Source organism: Urtica dioica, chromosome 10 (genome assembly GCF_054948205.1).
Source record: "Urtica dioica subsp. dioica isolate 48M chromosome 10, U.dioica_male_clone48M_v1_H2, whole genome shotgun sequence".
In the NCBI taxonomy this organism is placed as follows: Eukaryota; Viridiplantae; Streptophyta; class Magnoliopsida; order Rosales; family Urticaceae; genus Urtica; species Urtica dioica.
Window position 1 is genome coordinate 16,594,247 of NC_142765.1, and position 18,997 is coordinate 16,613,243.

The following is an 18,997-nucleotide window of genomic DNA, read 5'->3' on the forward strand; positions in this document are numbered from 1 at the left end:
CCAACAATCTAAAATAACTGAAAGGCAGAGACCAATTCATTTGAAATTCAAGCTGCTATTCGGCACGAAATCCTACGGAAGGAAGGGCTTCCGAAACCAAGTTGTGCCTCACGGAATAACCGTGTTCTATATGGCACGAAAATGGCACACAAATTTCCGACATGTGTCGAAAGTGGCATACTTGCAGACGGAAGAAGACAAAGTCAATCCTACCGTTTATAAATGTGAACGTTAGAGAGGAAACATGACCGTTTAATGCAACAAATTTTGGCCAATCTAGGCCACTCAATTTATTAACATTTTGGCATAAAAAAAATGGCCGTTTATTATCGTTAAGGCTCAAAAATAATAACAATTTTTACACTTTCTTCCCTCTTTCATTTTACACTATAAATGCACACAATTTTCTTTCTATTTTCACAACAAACCAACAATCTCATACTCAATTCTCTCTACAAACATTATATACACTTTATATTATATACTTTTGATTTATAAAAAAATATTATATAGTTAATTTTTTAATACATAGTTTATATAGTTTCATATAATTTTAATTTATATAATTAAGCTATTAATATATAGTTTAATTTTCTAAGTATTATTTACATTATATAGTTTTAATTTTCAATTCTAATTATAATTTATATTATATATTTTATCACTATAATTAATATAGTTTATAAGTATCATATAATTTTAATTTATATATTTAAGTTGTTAATATATAGTTTTAATTTTCTATTCTAAGTATTATTTATATTATATAGTTTTAGTTTTCAATTCAAATTATAATTTATATTATATAGTTTTGATTTATATTATAGCATGTCTAGCGAATCATCATCTCACCGAGGTTCTCGTCGAGGTTCACGTGAATCACGTCGAACTTCTAGTCACACTCTCACGTTGTCACAATCACAACAACAAGATGAGCAACCTGAAGAAGTTCAACAACCCTCTCCACCACACCAATTTTTTAAAAATTGGCTAAACCTTTCTCGAATTCTCAATCACAAAAACACCGAATACCAACCTCCACAACAGTATCCTCCAAATGACCCTCTAGAATTAGCCCGATTCGCCCCGATCTCCCCTTATCAACCAGAATATCTACCACAAATTCTTTCACAACAACCTTCACCTCCTCCTCGTCCAATTCAAGAACAATACTATACACAACATCCACTTCATCGTCTTGTTCATGACCAATCTTCTAGCTCCCACCAACATCCACACAAAGACCTTAACCTCGTAAATTAAGAACAACTTCGTACATTTCAACACCAATCACCTCTGCCACTACCTCAAAATGAGTCACCTCCTCTATAAGAAGATCCACTAATCCCAAAGACCAAGAAAACCCACAAGCTCAACAACCAAAGAAGAAAAGAAAATCACGTTCCCAAATATGCAAATACTTCTAGGAGATCCAGATGACAAAGGAGAAAGGTCTATGTAAAAGTTACACGTGAATATGTGAACAGAAACGTAGGCCATGACATAACCAAAGAAGACATAGCAGTGGCTAAGGGCTTTACTCATTTTCTTCATGTTTTTTTACGGTGAAACATGTGCATTATCTTCCGTTTAAACACCCACATCTTATTTAGCGATACATTGTGTTACAAAAATTACCGAACCTCTTCACGATTGCAACCATTTTGAAATATTTCAGCCATGTGTCACAGCTATGAGAGAAAAAAAATTTAAATATTGGTGAACTTCAAAGATTCTTTACTTATATGGTTTTGCATGCATTATAGACCCCTGAATGAAATTTGAGAGTTATCTTACATTTTTACAATATTTAAAACGTCATACTAGACAAGATTACATGGCACATGATCATACTAGGGTCGTGGAAGAGTTTTACTCATTTTCCAGGTTTTACCAACAACAAATTCCAACTTATCCTGAGCCGAGTCCACCCCGACACTCATCAACAAGTAAAGGAATGTTCCGAGATATAGCTCGTTTTGTCCGAGGTGGAACTTCATCTCCAAGATCGTCACCACATTACCCAACCACTGAAGAGTCGTCTAACACGACGAGATCGCGCTATACACCTCTCAACAATTTGCCTCCATGAACCAAGACAACATCAACTTCCTGGTATGGTGGCGATAACACGAAAATATGTTCCGATATTGTCCAAGATGACCTGAGTTTGAAAGGCAAAGTTTGAAACCCGAAATGATCGAAGCACTCACCGTTTACAAAGATTGGTGTCAACGAGAAGAAACATTTGTGAACATTGACCTTGTTGATAATTTTGTTATAAACTTTCAAAACCGACTATTAATGAAGTGAACTCTTATTATAATGTTTTACTCATAATTTTGTTGTAATGTTTTTACCTTTTATAAAAAAAAAATATTAATAAAAATGTAACTCATTTTACATATTAATTCCTTCTTTTAAAATTTTAAGATTTGAATCCCTTTCATTTACCATTTAAATTTGATTTTCAAATTTATTTTATTACTTAATAAAGTGGTCTTATTATAATGTTTTACTCATAATCTTTTTGTAATGTTTTTACCTTTTCTTTTAAAAGTTATTAATAAAAATATAATTCATTTTACATATTAGTACCTTCTTTTAAAATTTTAAGATTTGAATTCCTTTCATTTATCATTTAAATTTGATTTTTTTAATTTTATTTTACTACTTGATGAAAATTAACGAAAATACTAACTTCCATTAAGTCTAATGGAAATTCCACTTCCGTTAAGCAATAGAAGATAAGAAATTGCTTAATAGAAATATCACTTCCGTTAAGCAATAAAAGACACACTATTGAAAATGGAATTTCCAATACCTTACAATAGCCGGGATGATTTGAAACTATCGTCTCAATGAACACCAAAAGGAAAGTCATAATCTTCAAACAAATACATATATTTCTTTACCTCAAAACCCCAAGCAAAGGTAAAGCCCGGACTGATCTGTGTCAAGATGTCAATAAAAACCAAGGCTTATATGCTAACTAAAGGAAACAAAAACATAACACACACAAAGTCATGTGCTATTGATGCCACTATAGAGCTTGAAATTCCAATCAATAATCAAAGACTGAAGGTGGTTAAATCCATTAAGGAGTCTTTTAAATGTAGAACTAAATTGCAATAAGCCCCAACAGTAAAGGAGCAAATTGACGGTCTAAGGCAAATGGATTTCCCTCAACAATACAAGAGCAATTAACAAGTCTAATGTCCCCTCAATAATAAAAAATAAAATCTGACAGTTAGACTAGTAAATCACAATCTTCCATTGTGGCAAGTAACAATTAAAACTAACAGCATCTTCATCAACTCTGTGAGGATTGAAGACAGTCGGGGAACTTGAAGGGAATCTTCATTGCAGGTTCAGACGAGCACAGCCCTTGGGACGCCAGCCCTAAGACATAGCCTAAGGCAGTCCCAACCGGAACTGCCACAGCATTCCCAACCTGCTTGTACCTGAAAAACAAAGCATTGAAAAAGATCGTTTATAGATAAATAAACCATATCAACTAAATATACAACAAACACACATCGGAATTATGTTGTATTGTTGCACATAAATACCTCTCTTTCACAGGCCCGCACAGTTTGTAGAAATCAGGGAAGCCTTGTAGCCTTGCGAGCTCGCGAATCGTGAGCACGCGGTCTTGCTCAGGATGAATGATAATCTGTCGATCAAAGGCATTTTTTTTGTGAATAAGTAAATAAAATCGACAAACTTTATGGAAGTAAACGTCACCCTACCTGATTATGTGGCTCTGCCCTCGTAACAACAGTGGAGATAATTTCGTCATACCATAATCTTCCAAACGGCCTGCAAAGAAGTAGATTTTTGAAGATTAGACATCTCGAGAAAGTAATAATGATGATATAGTGATGATATGGTCCACATACTTTAAGGATTTGCCCTTGATAAACGAAATAGCATAATCTGGAACCAAAGGCTTTCCAGATGATACAAGCGGTCTTTTTACATCGGGATCCAAGAAGACTACATTATCACCTCCTATTTTAACACCAGCCAAATCCCTGAAATTTGCGCCCTGGAAGGAAAGAAAATGTATGAATTCGGAGACGAAGAAAAAACAGATAGAAGAATAGTTCATGAACTTTTATGTTTACAAACCTTTTTCTTTGGAATTTTTTGGACTCGCTCGAAGTCGTCTTGGTTGAGTTTCAGCGGTCGATGGTCAAAAAGCTTTGCTTCTCCCGGAGGCGTATTCTCAAACCCAACCACCTCTTCAAATAAGGAAAATATATATACATAAGTTGCCGGGGTGGTTTGTAAAGAAAAAGAGAAAAAAAAACTAGCATCATTGAAATTAATGCACTTACTATGTTTCGGTAGACTTATAAACTTGTGAAACTTGGAATTTGATTTATTTCCGTACGATATTTCATCGCGGCTCTCATCATTTTCAACCTTGAGAAAAGTTGTGTTAGTTAAAATCGGCGCATATTGAAGAAGAAAACATGAACACTAAACTTGGCATCCTATACATATAAGAGACAGAAAGAAAAAAAAAACAAAACAAAACAAAACAAAAGTTCATACCGGAGGAAGATCAACAATTGCATCTCCTAGAACCAACGGTGTATCAAGCATTTTAACCTCATCCGTAGATCCATATCCAATAATTAAATCCTACAAGGGAACACAAGTTAATACAAATTCTCTAAATGAGTTAAAAAAACAAAATGAAACTACAGATAAAAAAATTACCTCAAACGCTTTTGCTAAATTGCCCCTGTTTTGCTGAACTCGGTGGGTGGGCAATGGATACGGAGGCAGTTTCTGCAACATTATGCAAGTGTTCGAATTATGAACTGTCAATTTAACATGGCAACAAATAAAAATAAAAAATTATATTACAATTTGATGGCATGAACAATTTGAATGACCAAAATATTATCAAATGCTTTTTTAGAGTGAGAACAATTAAACAAAAGGCTTAAGTATAGGTTTGTGTAAAAGAAATAAGTACTACATTTTTTAAAATAAGATTTTGTTTCAGAAAAACAATACAATATATATTTCAACAATTTTAGGCAACCCTATGCTATTTAGCCAGAACAACCTTTGTAATCAATATTTCTTTAGGTGCTGATTCCATAATTAATCTAATGAATAATCGAACTACTATGATGCTACAAAATCAACCTTTACAAAAAAAAAAAATTATAGGCACCAAAATATTGCTCAAACTTACTGATTAGATTTCATATGTACTTAAAAACCTTTCAGTAAAACACTTTTAATCCCTATTGAACTCAACATCACTGAACTAAACTTACCTCTGAATGGCGGGCACCCCAGAGAAAAACTCGGCATCGATATTGGGGAACACCATAACAGCCAGCGACCAATTGGCCGATCCGACACTGATAGTCCATGGCGACCAAGCGACCAATCGCATATCGTCCCAAGATCGAACCTGAAAACTTCAAAATGTCCACCACGTTCTCCATCAGCGTGTACCTCGGTTTAAGAAACTGTATGATGTCAAAATACACGCGCCCTTGATCGTTCTTCGTGTCACCGAACGGGGTCTTCGAGTTCCTGAAGCGGTTGAAACCGCTGATCCCCTGGCACGGCGGTCCTCCACAGATGAAATCAACGTCCCCCTGTAAAATTTGAATCTCAGAAACTACTAAGAACATGTGATTTTTGTCAATGTTTAAAATAACTAAGACCACAGTTTTTTAATCACATATCCTTAAGCATAATGTCATTCCCATCTTAGTTGATTTAGCGTTTGATTGTTGGAAGTTTTATGAGTCAGACATGTTTTCATTGTTATATCAGTATTTGAGAGTTGAACTAAGAATTATATGCCTAACTTTTGAGGCTTACACCGCCTCAATTACCGTTTACGCCTTTTAAAACATTGATATTTTTTATACATTCGAAGTCAGGAGAACGGAATAACTTACAGGTAAAGGGACAATCCTTTTTTCGTAACCTTTTCTGACAAACTCCTTCAGCTTGTCCTTGCAATCACTGATTAAAAAAGTAACACAAGATCAATTCAGAAGTTATGACCCGGGAAAAAAATAATTTTATTGGTGGTGGCAAGTTTTTAGCAATGGTACCTCAAACCAGTGATAGGTTCCCACGTATCCTCGCTTTCATCATATCCCTTCCATCGGACCTGATCAAAACATTCACGCAGTCAATACTAATTTTCAGAGTACAACGTACCATTAATTACTCTTCAATATAATCACATGATCAATATATGCATCTTTTTCTCAAATGTTTATAGCCAGGACAACAGTTAAAAAGTAAATTAGATACAAAAGTAGCTCTGACAGTATGAGCTAAATAGTATGACTGTGAAGCTGAATATAAAATACCTTAAAATGTAGCTCTTTTTTCTCCTCTTCTTCCTTTTTTCCTGTTTTTCCTTTTTTTTCCTCTTTTGCATTTTCGTTGGGATCCCCATAGCTCACAGCAAGTAGTTTCTCAACCTCATACACTTCCTCATTATCATTATCATTATCATCTTCTTCATCATCATTATCCTCTTCCTCTTCCTTCACATTGTCTCCCTCATTCAAGTCCTCTTGTTCAGGCTCGATAACATTGAATTCTCTGCACAAATTCTGCCATTCTATCAACAGACCAAGAAAGTCTTGAGCCGCTTCGTTTCTGACCTGTCACCACAAACAGTATGTGGACAAATTCAAGATCCAATTGCTCTATATCTAAAACATTCTTAAATATTCGATCATCTTGGAGAACATCTCATCATATTTTCTATTTGTCTACTTAGCTCTGTGCACTATAATATCATATTAAACATTATAAGTACCCAATCCCAAAACCAGTTGGAAATATTAATAATCAGTAATACCAATAATAATAATAATAGAATTCAAGCATGTTATTATTACCTCAGCTTCGGGATGGTTAAGCTTGAGGCTTTGACATGCGTACTCGTTAAAGTCCACAGCCCACCTCTACACATTATCACATGGAAATTCATCAGAATCATACCTTACGAGAAGAAAAATAAAATGCAAGTTTCAACAGAATTCAGGGCACGGGGAACTGAATAAAGTAACATACCGTCACAATATTAACACCCGACAGAGAGCCTCCTATGGATAGTCCAGTCGACATAGCACCACAGCCTGAGTAAAGGTCAAGAAGGCTCATTTTGGGCTTCTCCGGTACAGTTGTTGAGCATATTCCCTTTTCAAAGACACCTGAGCCGCTATCACTCGAGAGAGTAGACTCAGGGTCACTATCTTGCCGAGATAAAGCTTCCCCGCTTATTTTATTAGCATCCTCTGAGCAATATCATCATCAAAACTGTGTTAAAAACACATTCTTTTAAGTATGTCTAACGTATTTTAGGTCTATAATTAATTATTAAAAGCATAACAAAAATGTTGGCTGATTAAAAAACTATTCCAGCAGCAAGTTTTACTAAATATTCCGTAGAAAGTAAAATGAGAAATGAATCAAATGGAAAAAAAAATTAAAAATTAACTGATTTTAAGCTTGCTATAAACCAGGCAGAGAGAAGCAACCGAAAATGAATGGACAGACTAACGCTTAACTTATTGAAATCTTGGAGACAAAACTTGTCATTAGAAGAGGAAAATAAAATAATTCACTTACCATCATCGGCATTAGAAAAAGTGAAGTTTGGGATCAAATACTTCATGTTATAATACAAGTCACAATTAGCAATTGCCGCCGCTTTAGCTTCCGGATCAAGCTGAATAGGTCAAATTCAAGACATTAGATTACAAGTACAGACTCAAATTTCTATAAGAGCATTTGGATCAAATTCAGAATACACATTTCAGGGTAAGGTTAAGGTATGAATAGAATTTGGTTGGAAATGAATTTTACTTTATTTGACATTTAACCTAAAATGTGTTAAAAGGTAGACTTTCTGGTTGGAAATTCTCTAACAAACACTAATAGAACCAGATAATCAAACTGACTTACATTTGGGGAAACCTTGATTATATTCACTTTAGAGACTATAGAATCCAGCTCGTTTGTGTTCTTTATCTCAGACAAAAATATCCTCTTTTCGTCAAACATTTTGGCATGCTCTTTAAGGTCTTCAATCGCCTACAAAATTCAACATAAGCAACAATAAGAAGAGGAAACAAAGAAACTATTACTGAAATAAATAAAACACTAAACAGCTAACATCTTATTCGAGTCTCACCGTGTCTATTGGTCTGTAATACCACAAGGCCTTATAATATCGATTGCCATCAACACCTTCAAAAAATTCAACAATTCGTGCTATATAATCATCTTGGTTTTCATCAGCCTACAACCATCAAATAACAAACGAATAAATTTTTTTTTTCTAAATCAGAAAAAGAAATCGAAACAAGCAAGAAAAGCTTAACTTACCTTAATATATGCATTGTCATATAAATTATAAATTATACCATCAACCTCAGCTTGGGTGTAATGATACTTTGCTTGCCAGTCTTCTTGATCATCCCCGTCATCTCGTTCCCTGCCAAAAACAAATAAAAAAATAAATTAATGTCACATACAAAAACAAGGGTTTAACCTAAAGTAACAAAATTTCCCAACAAAAAAATTTTAAAAAAAAAGTCACTCACTCGTTTGCTTTTCCCTTTTTCTCTTCCTTCTCATATTTGCTCTGTAAATACAAAACCAAACATACGAGTACTTAAAAAACGTTGAACACGTCATAAAAGAAACGCTAATCGATTAAAGCCGTGAAAATGAAATAAAATATAAAGTAAAGCTACCTTAGTCTTGTACCGCCTTGGGTATAGCTGAACAGCTTCGTCCAAAGGAATCGGATTTCCGATGAACCTAGACTCGGAATCGACAACGCGCTTCGCCGCCTTAGGAGCGATTGTTCTGAGATTGGCGGTCTCAGTCTCCGTCGCTGTAGCTTCAAATTCCTCCGAATCCATCTCCATTTCGGATTCTGCCTCCATTTCCGTCTCGGAATCCACCTTCGGCTCGGCCTCGGCCTTTCGTTTCCGAGAATTTGGAGATTTCGCCATTTCCGTTTCGGACGGTTAGGAAGCGCGAAACGTCGAGAGAGAGAGAGAGAGAGACAGTGTCTAAAAACGGGAAAAGCTTTTAAGGCTCAGCTATTGTGGAAGGTGGACTGAATCGAGTAATCAATATTCAATAGAAGGCGTCAAAATATATTATAGAATAAATATCTTGAAATTTGAAATTTTGAGATTTAAGCGGGATTTTGTGATTTTTTTGGGCCTTTTTGGTTCGGTGACTCGATATTCGCGCGCCTTTAATTTTTGGCACTTTGAAATTGCATAGTTTGAGTGTCCACAATAGTTCAATGAATCAATTTCAGCAATTCAGTCATGTATATGGTTATCTAAATTTCTCATTGTCTTCCAATTCAACTCTACTCACCTCAATTTCTAAAGAAAAAATTATATAAAATAGTTATTTGAAACTTATTAATTAATAAAATAATTAAAGTTTCAACTTTTTAATAAAGTAAATAAATTTACGTTTTCAAAATTTTTTTACACCCAAGATCAAAAATTTTGACGGTTACAATAAATAATTTATCACTTTCAAATAAATTAATCTTTAGGTCAAAAAAAAAAATTTGAAATCAAATTATTGCACATTTTGGTTTTTTCGCTAATTTTATACAAAACTTGATTATTTTGCAAATTCATAACTTTAAATTGACTATTTACCTAAGTCACTCTTTTTAAAATTATAGTGCATGAATTTAGTTATTATTTTTATCAATTCTTAACTTACGTAAGAGCATCTTTAATGGTTTCTTGCTTAATAATTGTAGGGATTTGCTTGTAAATATCAAAAATGTTTAGTTAGTTGTTTAACCATTGTTTTGCATATTGGCTATTGATTTAGCTAAGCAAATCTAAGCAAATTAGCTCATTTAAGCTAGTTGCTTAACTATTTAGCTCTAGAAAAATCTATGTGGCAAAAATACTATTTAGCTAAGCAATACATTTAGCTAAACCATTAAAGATGCTCTAATTGCAATTCCGAGCTATTCAATCATATTTGAGATATGATTGAAGTATAGCTTATTTCATCTCATTTTTTTATTGTTGTTCTTATTAATTCAACAATATAGATATGTATAGTGAATAATAAATAAATAAATCTATTTGTTTTATAATCCTTAATTTATGGACTTTTTTTAGGGGCAATTAAGCTAATAACTCACTCTATTTTTTAAAATAGTCCAAATTTTATTTTATTAAGAAAATAGTCCACCAGGCCCGCAATAAATTAATTGATTAAATATGTAAATTAAATTTTCTACTTTAGTTAATTAATTTACTACGAATTTGGTGAGCCATTTTCTTAATAAAATGAAACTTTAGCTATAAATTTAAAATGAATTAGTGTAATGGCTATTTTTATAAAGAAATATTTTGATATAATTTTTTGTATATATAAAATATAAAAATAAAGAGTTATTTTGATTTCAATTGAATACAGATGATAATGTTGATATTTTCCCTTAATAAATATGAAATTTGTTGTAACTAGCCAAGTTTGTCATTTTTATTGGGGGAATAGCCCAAGTTTCATTTTATTAAGCAAATAGCCCATATTTTCGGCTCAGAGTATAATGCCCTTGGTAAATTCGCGAATTGGTTAACCTACTGGAATGAGTTAGGTTAATTAATTAACTTATTGGTTGAATATTAGTTTAGGTTCTGATTTTTTTGTGAGTAAAGTTAATTTACTAAATGATTGAATTCAGAATTAGGTTAATTAATTGAATTCTTTGAATATCAATTGACTTAAGTTATGATTTTTATAAAGTTTTTGTGAATTTCAAATCCTTCACGAATCAGTTAATTAATTAACCTAACTCACTCCAGTAGGTTAATTAAATTAACCGATTCGCGAATTTACAAAGTGTCTCTCCTCAATCCCATCCATCGCCGCCGATTTCCTCTCCGCCGCCGATTCCTCTCCCCCCGCCGATTTCCGAGTCAATCTGGTTCGTTCCGGTGAGGTCGAGCATCGCCGCCGCCGGAGCTCGACGGAATCGACGCCGTCTATGGCGGATCTTGACGGCGTCTATGGCGGATCTCGCCAGCGACGTGTTAGGGATCAGCAACGAGGATGGACGACGATCAACGACGACGCGGCGGCGTGAAATGGATCGGCGGCGTGAAGTGGATCGGTGGCGTGAAATGGACGAAGACGAGAACGAGTTTAGGTATAGGTTTTGGGAAAATTGAGTTTTACTCTAATATATGAGGGTAATTTAGGTAGTGAAATATTAATTGAGCTATTCACTTAATTTATTCAAACTTGGGTTATTCTCCTAATATTGGTGGGTTGATTGAGCTAGTATGCTCACTCTCCCTTAATAAATTTATAGCAAATTTCCTCAAACAAATAGTCGTTTAATGGTTATATATCTAGAAGATAAACCATTTGTGGATGATATTTTGACTTTGCATTCCCCTAATGACAATTTTACTCTTTACCCCAGCCCGATTTTAACGGGTCGAGCAATACTTGTTTTTATCGGATAAATAGGTAAACAAATATGACTCATTCAAATTCGAACAGTCCAAATCAGAGTGGCACAATAAAGTGGTCGAGTACCCATCTACTCGACAAAGTCGGCTTAACCTCTTCGAGGTCCTTGGGCAATAGATAAATAAGTCATTTTAAGATATTGGGTATGTTTGGCACACTATATGAACTGACCATCTCATCCAAACTATTCCATTATAAACTTGACATTCAAACTTGCCATTTGAACTGTCTATTGGAAATGTCGTTCGAAAAATTACATATAAAAAAAACAATTTACAACAGAAAGCTAATAAATTAGCGTTCGGTTTCTAAACAGAATATGATATAAGTGATGTACAAATTAAAATTCATATTTTAAGAAAAATTACTCGTAATAAGCCGCTTAAGATTTTCAAATCGCAAAAACCCAACTTTTCTTAATTGTTTTTATTTTAACCAAATTTGTACACGTATATTTCATAATCAATTATTCATTACGATTTTATCCTTCATACATGTTTCAAGTGCAAATTAAAAGCAATAAATAAAACTAAACAAGGTGCAAATTATGTTAATGTTAAATAAAAGCCCAAAATTTGTACTAATGATGTTTATTGTAATTTATTTTTTATGTTTCTGTTTTTTTAAGGTAATGAGTGCAAGGGTGTATCCATACATTTTATGTAGTTAATTTTTATTAATAGGTATTTTTTCAAACCTTTCAAAAAGGTCGAGTACATAGTATTTTAGTTATTTAGCTACACTACCCTATTATTAATTGAAATAAATTTAAATTATTGTAAATTTATAAAATCATTTCACTGATGTATCTTATTTTATTATTGGTCAATTAGACCAGTAGCCTAATAGCTCACACTCGTTTTAAAAAGTAGCCCAAGTTTCATTTTATCAAGAAAATGCTCACCAGGCCGAAGTTAATTAAATTACAGGTTATGTTAATTAAATAAATTGTTCTTCAAGTTGGCGGAGCACCATGTAGAGGTATGATTTCCGCCTCCCATTCGTTCTTCTTCTTCTTTACTTAAATCCTCTATCATCTTGTTCAGTCTCGTCAGAATTTGCGTGTTCGGCTTAGGATTTTTGTGTTCTCTGCAAATGTTAGATGTTGTGATTCCGTTGAAGATGTGGCCAGAGTTTCAGATTGCCACGAGGTTGGAAACCTCAAAATTTCCTCCATTGAGTCGGTTTAGGGTTAGCAAATTTGGGGTTTTGATTTCTTTGTTGTTTTCGTTAATTGCTTGTTGTAGGACTCACAATTGAAGGTCAGGGCTAGGGTTATGGTTTGAAGATAGGCGCAAAGATCATCAACAACAAGTCTGAACTTTTTTCTTCTAAATAGCGTTTAGTTAATAATCGGTAATAAATGTTAATAAGCTTGTGGGTTTCTGAGTTTATTTTTAAAATTGCGCAGTTAATTGTTAATAGTTGTTAATATATGTTAACAGACGTCTTCACGTCTTCATTCTTTTTTAATCAATTTTGTTTTTCTTTTTTTTTTCTTCTCGCCTTTTTTTTGTTGTTAATGAAGATTCACAGTTTTTTTTTTTAATTTGAGTAATAATTAATTGCAAGTATTGAGAATGCCGGTACTTAATTTGTGGGATTCAATTTTTTTTGCTTTTTTTTTATTTCTTAAAATAATATTGACAATTAAGGGTATATAGGTAGAAGACTAACATGCTATGGTTAAATTCCATAAATTAATCAAACTATGACTATATTGCAAATCATATATTTCAATTTGGCTAGATGGTTAAATTCCATAAATTAATCAAACTATGACTATATTGCAAATCATATATTTCAATTTGGCTAGATCCCTACAACGCCCTTGTAATAATTATAATTTATAATTTTTATTTTATTTTATTGAACATAATACAATAAATTTTCATAATAATAAGAAATATTTTATCATTGAGTATACTCAAAATGAATAAAATATTGTAAATGTTCATCTATAAATTACATATAATACGTTAAATCTACCTATTGAACTTCATATTAACCAACGTTTGACGATACTTTCACAATTTAAATAAGATTATTAAAATGTATTCAGTGATTTTTTTTAATAATATAATATATATCATCTAAATGATTTTTGTATTTTTTTATTTTTAATAATTTTAATTTATTTCAATTAATAATAGTGTAGTGTAACCAGAGATCGACTTTTCGGGGGAACCGGATGGGAACCATCGAACCGGAGAAGATCGGTAGGGTAGAGACAAAAACATGTTTCGTTCCTAGAAACCGGGGGGAAACCGGTCGAATCGGACCGAATTCTTTTAGACTGGATTTCGTTCTATATAAGACCAATTTGGTCTCATTTTCGGGAAAACCATAGCTTCCATATCCTCATTTTGATGAAACCCTTGACTGGCGGAATTAGTTTCTCTAAGAAGAGAGTTGCTCATTTCTCGGTCCAATTTCCCGATTTTCTTCATAGGTGGCGCGCTTCCCGTCGGATTCCGGTGGCCCTAAGCATAATTTGTCAGCTTTCCGAGGAACCCGCTAGGTAAGTCACTCGAATTTCTCGAGTTTGATGAATTTTTTTTTTCATTTTTTTTCTTAATTTTGTGTTTTAATCCATGAATATGTTGATGAATTGATGATTGTGATGATGAATATGTTGATTTGAGATGAGTGGATGAATTGGTGATTATGACGATGAATATGTTGATGAATTGATGATTTGATGATTATGAATATGTTGATGAATTGATGATTATGATGATGAATATGTTGATTTTAGACGAGTATGATGATGAATATGTTAGATTATTATAATGATGAATTGATATTTATGATTATGAATATGTTGATGAATTAGTAATTATGATGATGATTATGATGATGACTGTGTTGATTTCAAATGAATATGATGATGAATTGATGATTATGATGATGAAGTATGGCGTCCGACCCGGCACTGAAGTATTGCGAGCCTGTCGAAGGACGGCCGAATACAAGCAATGCAAATTTTGTGGGTACATCATTGGCGGTGGTGGAATCACTTGCGTGAAAATCACTTGGCGAACATAGAAAGACAAATAGTGCGAAGATGTGCGACAAGGTTCCTCGTGAAGTACATGAGGAAATGCGAGAGTTATTCTACGTATGCTATCAAAAGAAGAAGCAACGTGAGAGTTTTGTGAGTCGATGCGAGCCGACCTCCGAAAAAGTCGAGGGGACTCTGACGAAGAGACGAAGGTCCCGGTGGATCTTCGGGGTCCTCTGATCCAAGAAGATTACACTCCGGGATCAAGAGCTTGGCCAAATCCATCGACCGATTCTTCATTCACGAGTGACGATTCTTCCATCCGGTAAGCGGTCCAAAATTTAAGTCCCGGTATGATAACGATAAGACGATCTTTGAGTGTAACTAACTAATCAAAACACTTTGTACTCGACCTTTTAGAAAGATTTGGCAAACTACCAATTCACTAAAATTAACTACTTAAAATGTACGAATATACACATTTTATGTAAACAATAATTTTTTTATAAAAGAAACGTTATAAGTTTAAATTTTGCATTTTTTTTAAATGACTTTTTGTTTGACCCCTTAGTTTTATTAAATATGACAAATTTTTCAATTGCTCGTCTTTTCTTCAACAATTTTATTTTTGTCATATTTTTTAATTCGATAGATATATCCCATCACACATGTGTAATTTATGTTTACATTAAAGTTCCATCTTGAAATTAAATACAAACTACCATGAACATTAATTTATATAATTAAACAACAAAAATCTCACGGACTAGACCACTTGACATGTTGAATTTGCAATCTACCCAATGATTTAAGCAAGTTTAAAATGTAGTCACAGTTGGTGACGTGACTTCAATTATGAGATATCATTTTACATGATTGTCCTTAGTATTTCCATACGTTAAATGACTCATTTACCAAAATAAACGAAACATTGAATATTTCTTTAAACTCAAGTTTGAAATTTGCTAGATATCTACAATATCCATTTAACAAATTAAAGAGTTAAAAATAAAAAGATAAATCTTGAAAATATTGTACTCAAAATAGAACAATGTATATTTCGTTTTTTGTATTTCTCGACTCCTATAAAACTCTTCACTCTATTTTATTTTTTCGGAATAAAACATGTTGAGCTTCTCAAAACATATTAAAGCTCAAATTTTGTGTGTGTTTTTTAATGTTTTCGGAATTTTTTTTTACGCAACTTATATATTGTGATGAACATTGAATTTTTTTTCTTTATTAATATTTTTGGATTTTTTTTCTAGGCATCTTAAATATTAGTGATGAACATATTGGATTTCATCCGATAATATTTAAAGGGGCATCTAATGTATTATGTTGAATTTCAATTTATGGATTTTATTCATATTCTTAACAATGAGAAATACGACTATTTTCGCAATGAGTTTGAGTTTATAACTTTGTTAACCATCAAAAACCTGACCAAACAGTTAAACTGGCTATGAAGTCTAAAGAGTGCAATTTCCCTTAGGGTTGAAACTGGATCGGTTCGGTTCGGTTTCTTACATTTTTTATATCCGAATCCGAATATTCGGTTTTTAAAAATTCGGTCCAATATCTGGTCCAGTTTAGTCTAAAACCGAAGTTTGGTTATCCGAATATTCGGTTATCCAATTTCTTAAATCCAATATCCGTTTTTCAAAATTCGGTTATCCGATTCTTTAAATTTTGGATCCAGTTTTATATTCGGTTTAAACAAACCGGCTATCCAGTTTGTAAAATACATATCTAGTTCTAAAATAAAGCTCTAAAATGAGTACAATGAAAAACGAGTAATATAAAGCTCTAAAATAATAATTTATAGTCTAAAAAATAAAAAATAAAAGTTGGGTAAAAAAATATTGCGAAGTTTTTTTTTTTTTTTTTTTTCAAAATCATGGTCTAGGTGATTGTGAAAGACCTATGTTTAATTATTTTTAATTTAATTTTTTAAATAAAAAAATCGGTTGTATAACCGATATCCAAATTTGTCTAAAATCAAATCTGATATCCGGTTCAGTTTTTTAAACCGGATCGATCCGAATCCGAATTTCGGTTATCTAACGTGGCTCCAGATTTCGGTTTCGATTCGGTTTGGATATCGGTTTTATCCGATTTTCGGTTCGATTTTGTACCGCCTTAATTTCCCTTATTAATTGCTAAAAGCATGGTGCGAAATAAACGTTCAAACTTTTTATAACACATCAAACATTCTACTCAAATTTCATTACAATAAAAACCTATACAGAAGATACATAAACTGTATTTGATGATCGAAAAATACACGTCTGTTGTTTAGCAGACACACGTGTGTTTATGGCATTATTCTATTTTTTTTTTTCGGCAGATACAAATATGGTATTTTGTTGTTTGTTCCAAGCTACATTGATTCATTTAATTTCATACGCTACTCATCCAAATGATAATTTAGTGTTATGCTAATATTACATTTAAGCTATATATCTTTTCTAAACTATAATCTTTATAGATGAGTTTTGTTGACACAAATCTAAACCAACCAAACCTTAAAAACCAGGACGAAAAATCATTGAACGCCCATTAAAAAAAAATTATTCACTGAACATAACTAAAATCACTTGATATTTTTTACACTTACAAATGGTGACTTATTAGAGAATCTGTTGCTTTGCTCTTACTTATGGGTGATATTTCTTGGGCATTCATACATTTATTTATCTTATTCAGAAAATTTTGTGGTCGTCTCCGAGTACGAGCACAGCCAGTGAATATAGACTTCCCGCAATAAACATCGAGAAGAAAAAGAAAAAGAAAAAAAAAAAACAGGCATAGAAAAGTGAATATATAGACGAAGAACTTTATAGTATTTTCATTATAAGATATGCTATTCAAAATTAGTATTCGGAGGTACATCATCAATCTTCCCGAAAATAGATACAATTGTAACAGAAATAGTTGATGGTAGAAATCAGTGCACTCTGAACCACAATTTAAATGATAAAAAAATAGAGAAGAAACAACTACTAAGTAACCGAAGGAACTCGTCCTAGCTCGAGCTCGAACTCTGTCTCTTTGTTTCCTCTCGATGCTCAAGCGAAAAATCCTTTTTTTAGGATTGACCTACAAAGAGAAAGTCATCCCAACTCTACAACCTAATTTTTCTATGATTTGGGTGGTTTTATAGGCGGATTCAACATCACCGATGTTAGCAATATTATAGTAATATTGACGGAAATAAAAGACAAATTGCATGCATGAAAAAGTACACGTAAAAATAGATTACAAAACCCGGTTACACCTTTATATTAAGAACCGGAAAACAAAAAACAGGTCGGAAAAGTCGAGGCCCGTTGGACGGTTTCCTTGAAGCTTTTTATCGCTCTCCCACAGGGTGCTGGAAATCGTGAGCGAAAGCCTCCCAGGATACAACGACGTCAGAGGCAAGGTGAGCACCAACCACTTGACTCTCTCGGCGAACTAGAACCTGCGAGAATACTATCACCAAGACAAAGAAAATTTTCTGGGAGCAAGAGAGGATCGGGAACAGTGGGGAATTTCTGGAATTTTCAAGTCTCCTGAATGAGAGCTTCGGACCCTTTATATAGGCCAAGGCATCCGAATTTGAACCACCCAGCAAAACGCCCAGCCTTAAAGGAGTTTAATGCCCCTAATGAGGCTATTAACACGCGGTTACATGCCAACGTCTCACTCCTAATGAGGTCATTATCGCACAACGTTAATCCTCCTTCATGGCGCATTGATGCATGGCCATAACGCACGGTTTCATGTTTAATTCCCAACCATAACGCGCAACATGAGGAATTAAAACATTAAGAAGTGAAATTTGTAGTAAAAAGAAAGCCCGAGACCGAGACAATTCCCGAAACCCGAAACCCGAAACCCGAGCCCGAGCCCGGCCCGGCTCGGCTCGGCTCGGCGCGCGTGTGTGTGTGTGTGTGCGCGCGCGAGGGGTTAAGAGATAACCCACCCACACTCTCCTCTCTTGCACTTGCTTGACCATTAAAGAGAGAGGATAGTATATAAACACTACCACAACACACATCCCCAACCAATGTGGGACTCTTGGGTTTTCACTTCCACAACACAACAACAATTGTGTTTCTTTAGCCTACTTTGAGCATCAATTTCTCATTCATCTTAGGTCCGATTTTGGCAAACAAATATTCGATTTTATAGCCCTCGTTACGAGGAATCCGTATCACTTGGAATTATTCAATTCCGATGAGTGGAACCCACTCAACTTGTTGCCACAAATCAGCCATCCACATGATAATAATAAATAAAATTTATTAACACATTCCAACAATCCCCCACATGAATGAAATTGAGACGACAATTATAAAGACACGACTCGATGTGGTGATAGATTCTACGGTCAATACCAGTATAGGATAGGTAGGCAAAGCCTTTGAACCTTCCCTCGGTAAGATATGCCATCTT

General features: G+C 33.6%; 1 protein-coding gene across 1 annotated transcript; it reads right to left on the bottom strand.

Moving 5' to 3' along the window:
* Positions 1-3,015: 3,015 nt before the first annotated feature.
* CMT1 (chromomethylase 1) lies at positions 3,016-9,154 on the bottom strand. The gene is made up of 20 exons (XM_089628578.1): positions 8,769-9,154; positions 8,616-8,656; positions 8,398-8,506; positions 8,204-8,311; positions 7,975-8,103; positions 7,639-7,738; positions 7,081-7,304; positions 6,906-6,971; positions 6,366-6,665; positions 6,102-6,160; positions 5,943-6,009; positions 5,304-5,633; positions 4,732-4,803; positions 4,564-4,653; positions 4,344-4,431; positions 4,135-4,247; positions 3,903-4,051; positions 3,753-3,822; positions 3,573-3,676; positions 3,016-3,464 (listed from the first exon to the last, which is right to left on the bottom strand). The coding sequence occupies exons 1-20, from the start codon at positions 9,030-9,032 to the stop codon at positions 3,314-3,316; spliced, it is 2,634 nt and encodes an 877-aa protein (XP_089484704.1). The 5' UTR covers positions 9,033-9,154; the 3' UTR covers positions 3,016-3,313.
* Between the last annotated feature and the right edge of the window lie 9,843 nt (positions 9,155-18,997).

Bases quoted from the DNA above. Each gene is read 5' to 3' on its own strand.
- CMT1 (XM_089628578.1), bottom strand. From the start codon at position 9,032: ATGGCGAAATCTCCAAATTCTCGGAAACGAAAGGCCGAGGCCGAGCCG. The intron at 6,161-6,365 runs GTATTTTATATT...TGTTTTGATCAG, and splicing joins AAAAAGAGCTACATTTTAAG to GTCCGATGGAAGGGATATGA. The intron at 4,052-4,134 runs GTTTGTAAACAT...CTTTCCTTCCAG, and splicing joins AAAAAATTCCAAAGAAAAAG to GGCGCAAATTTCAGGGATTT.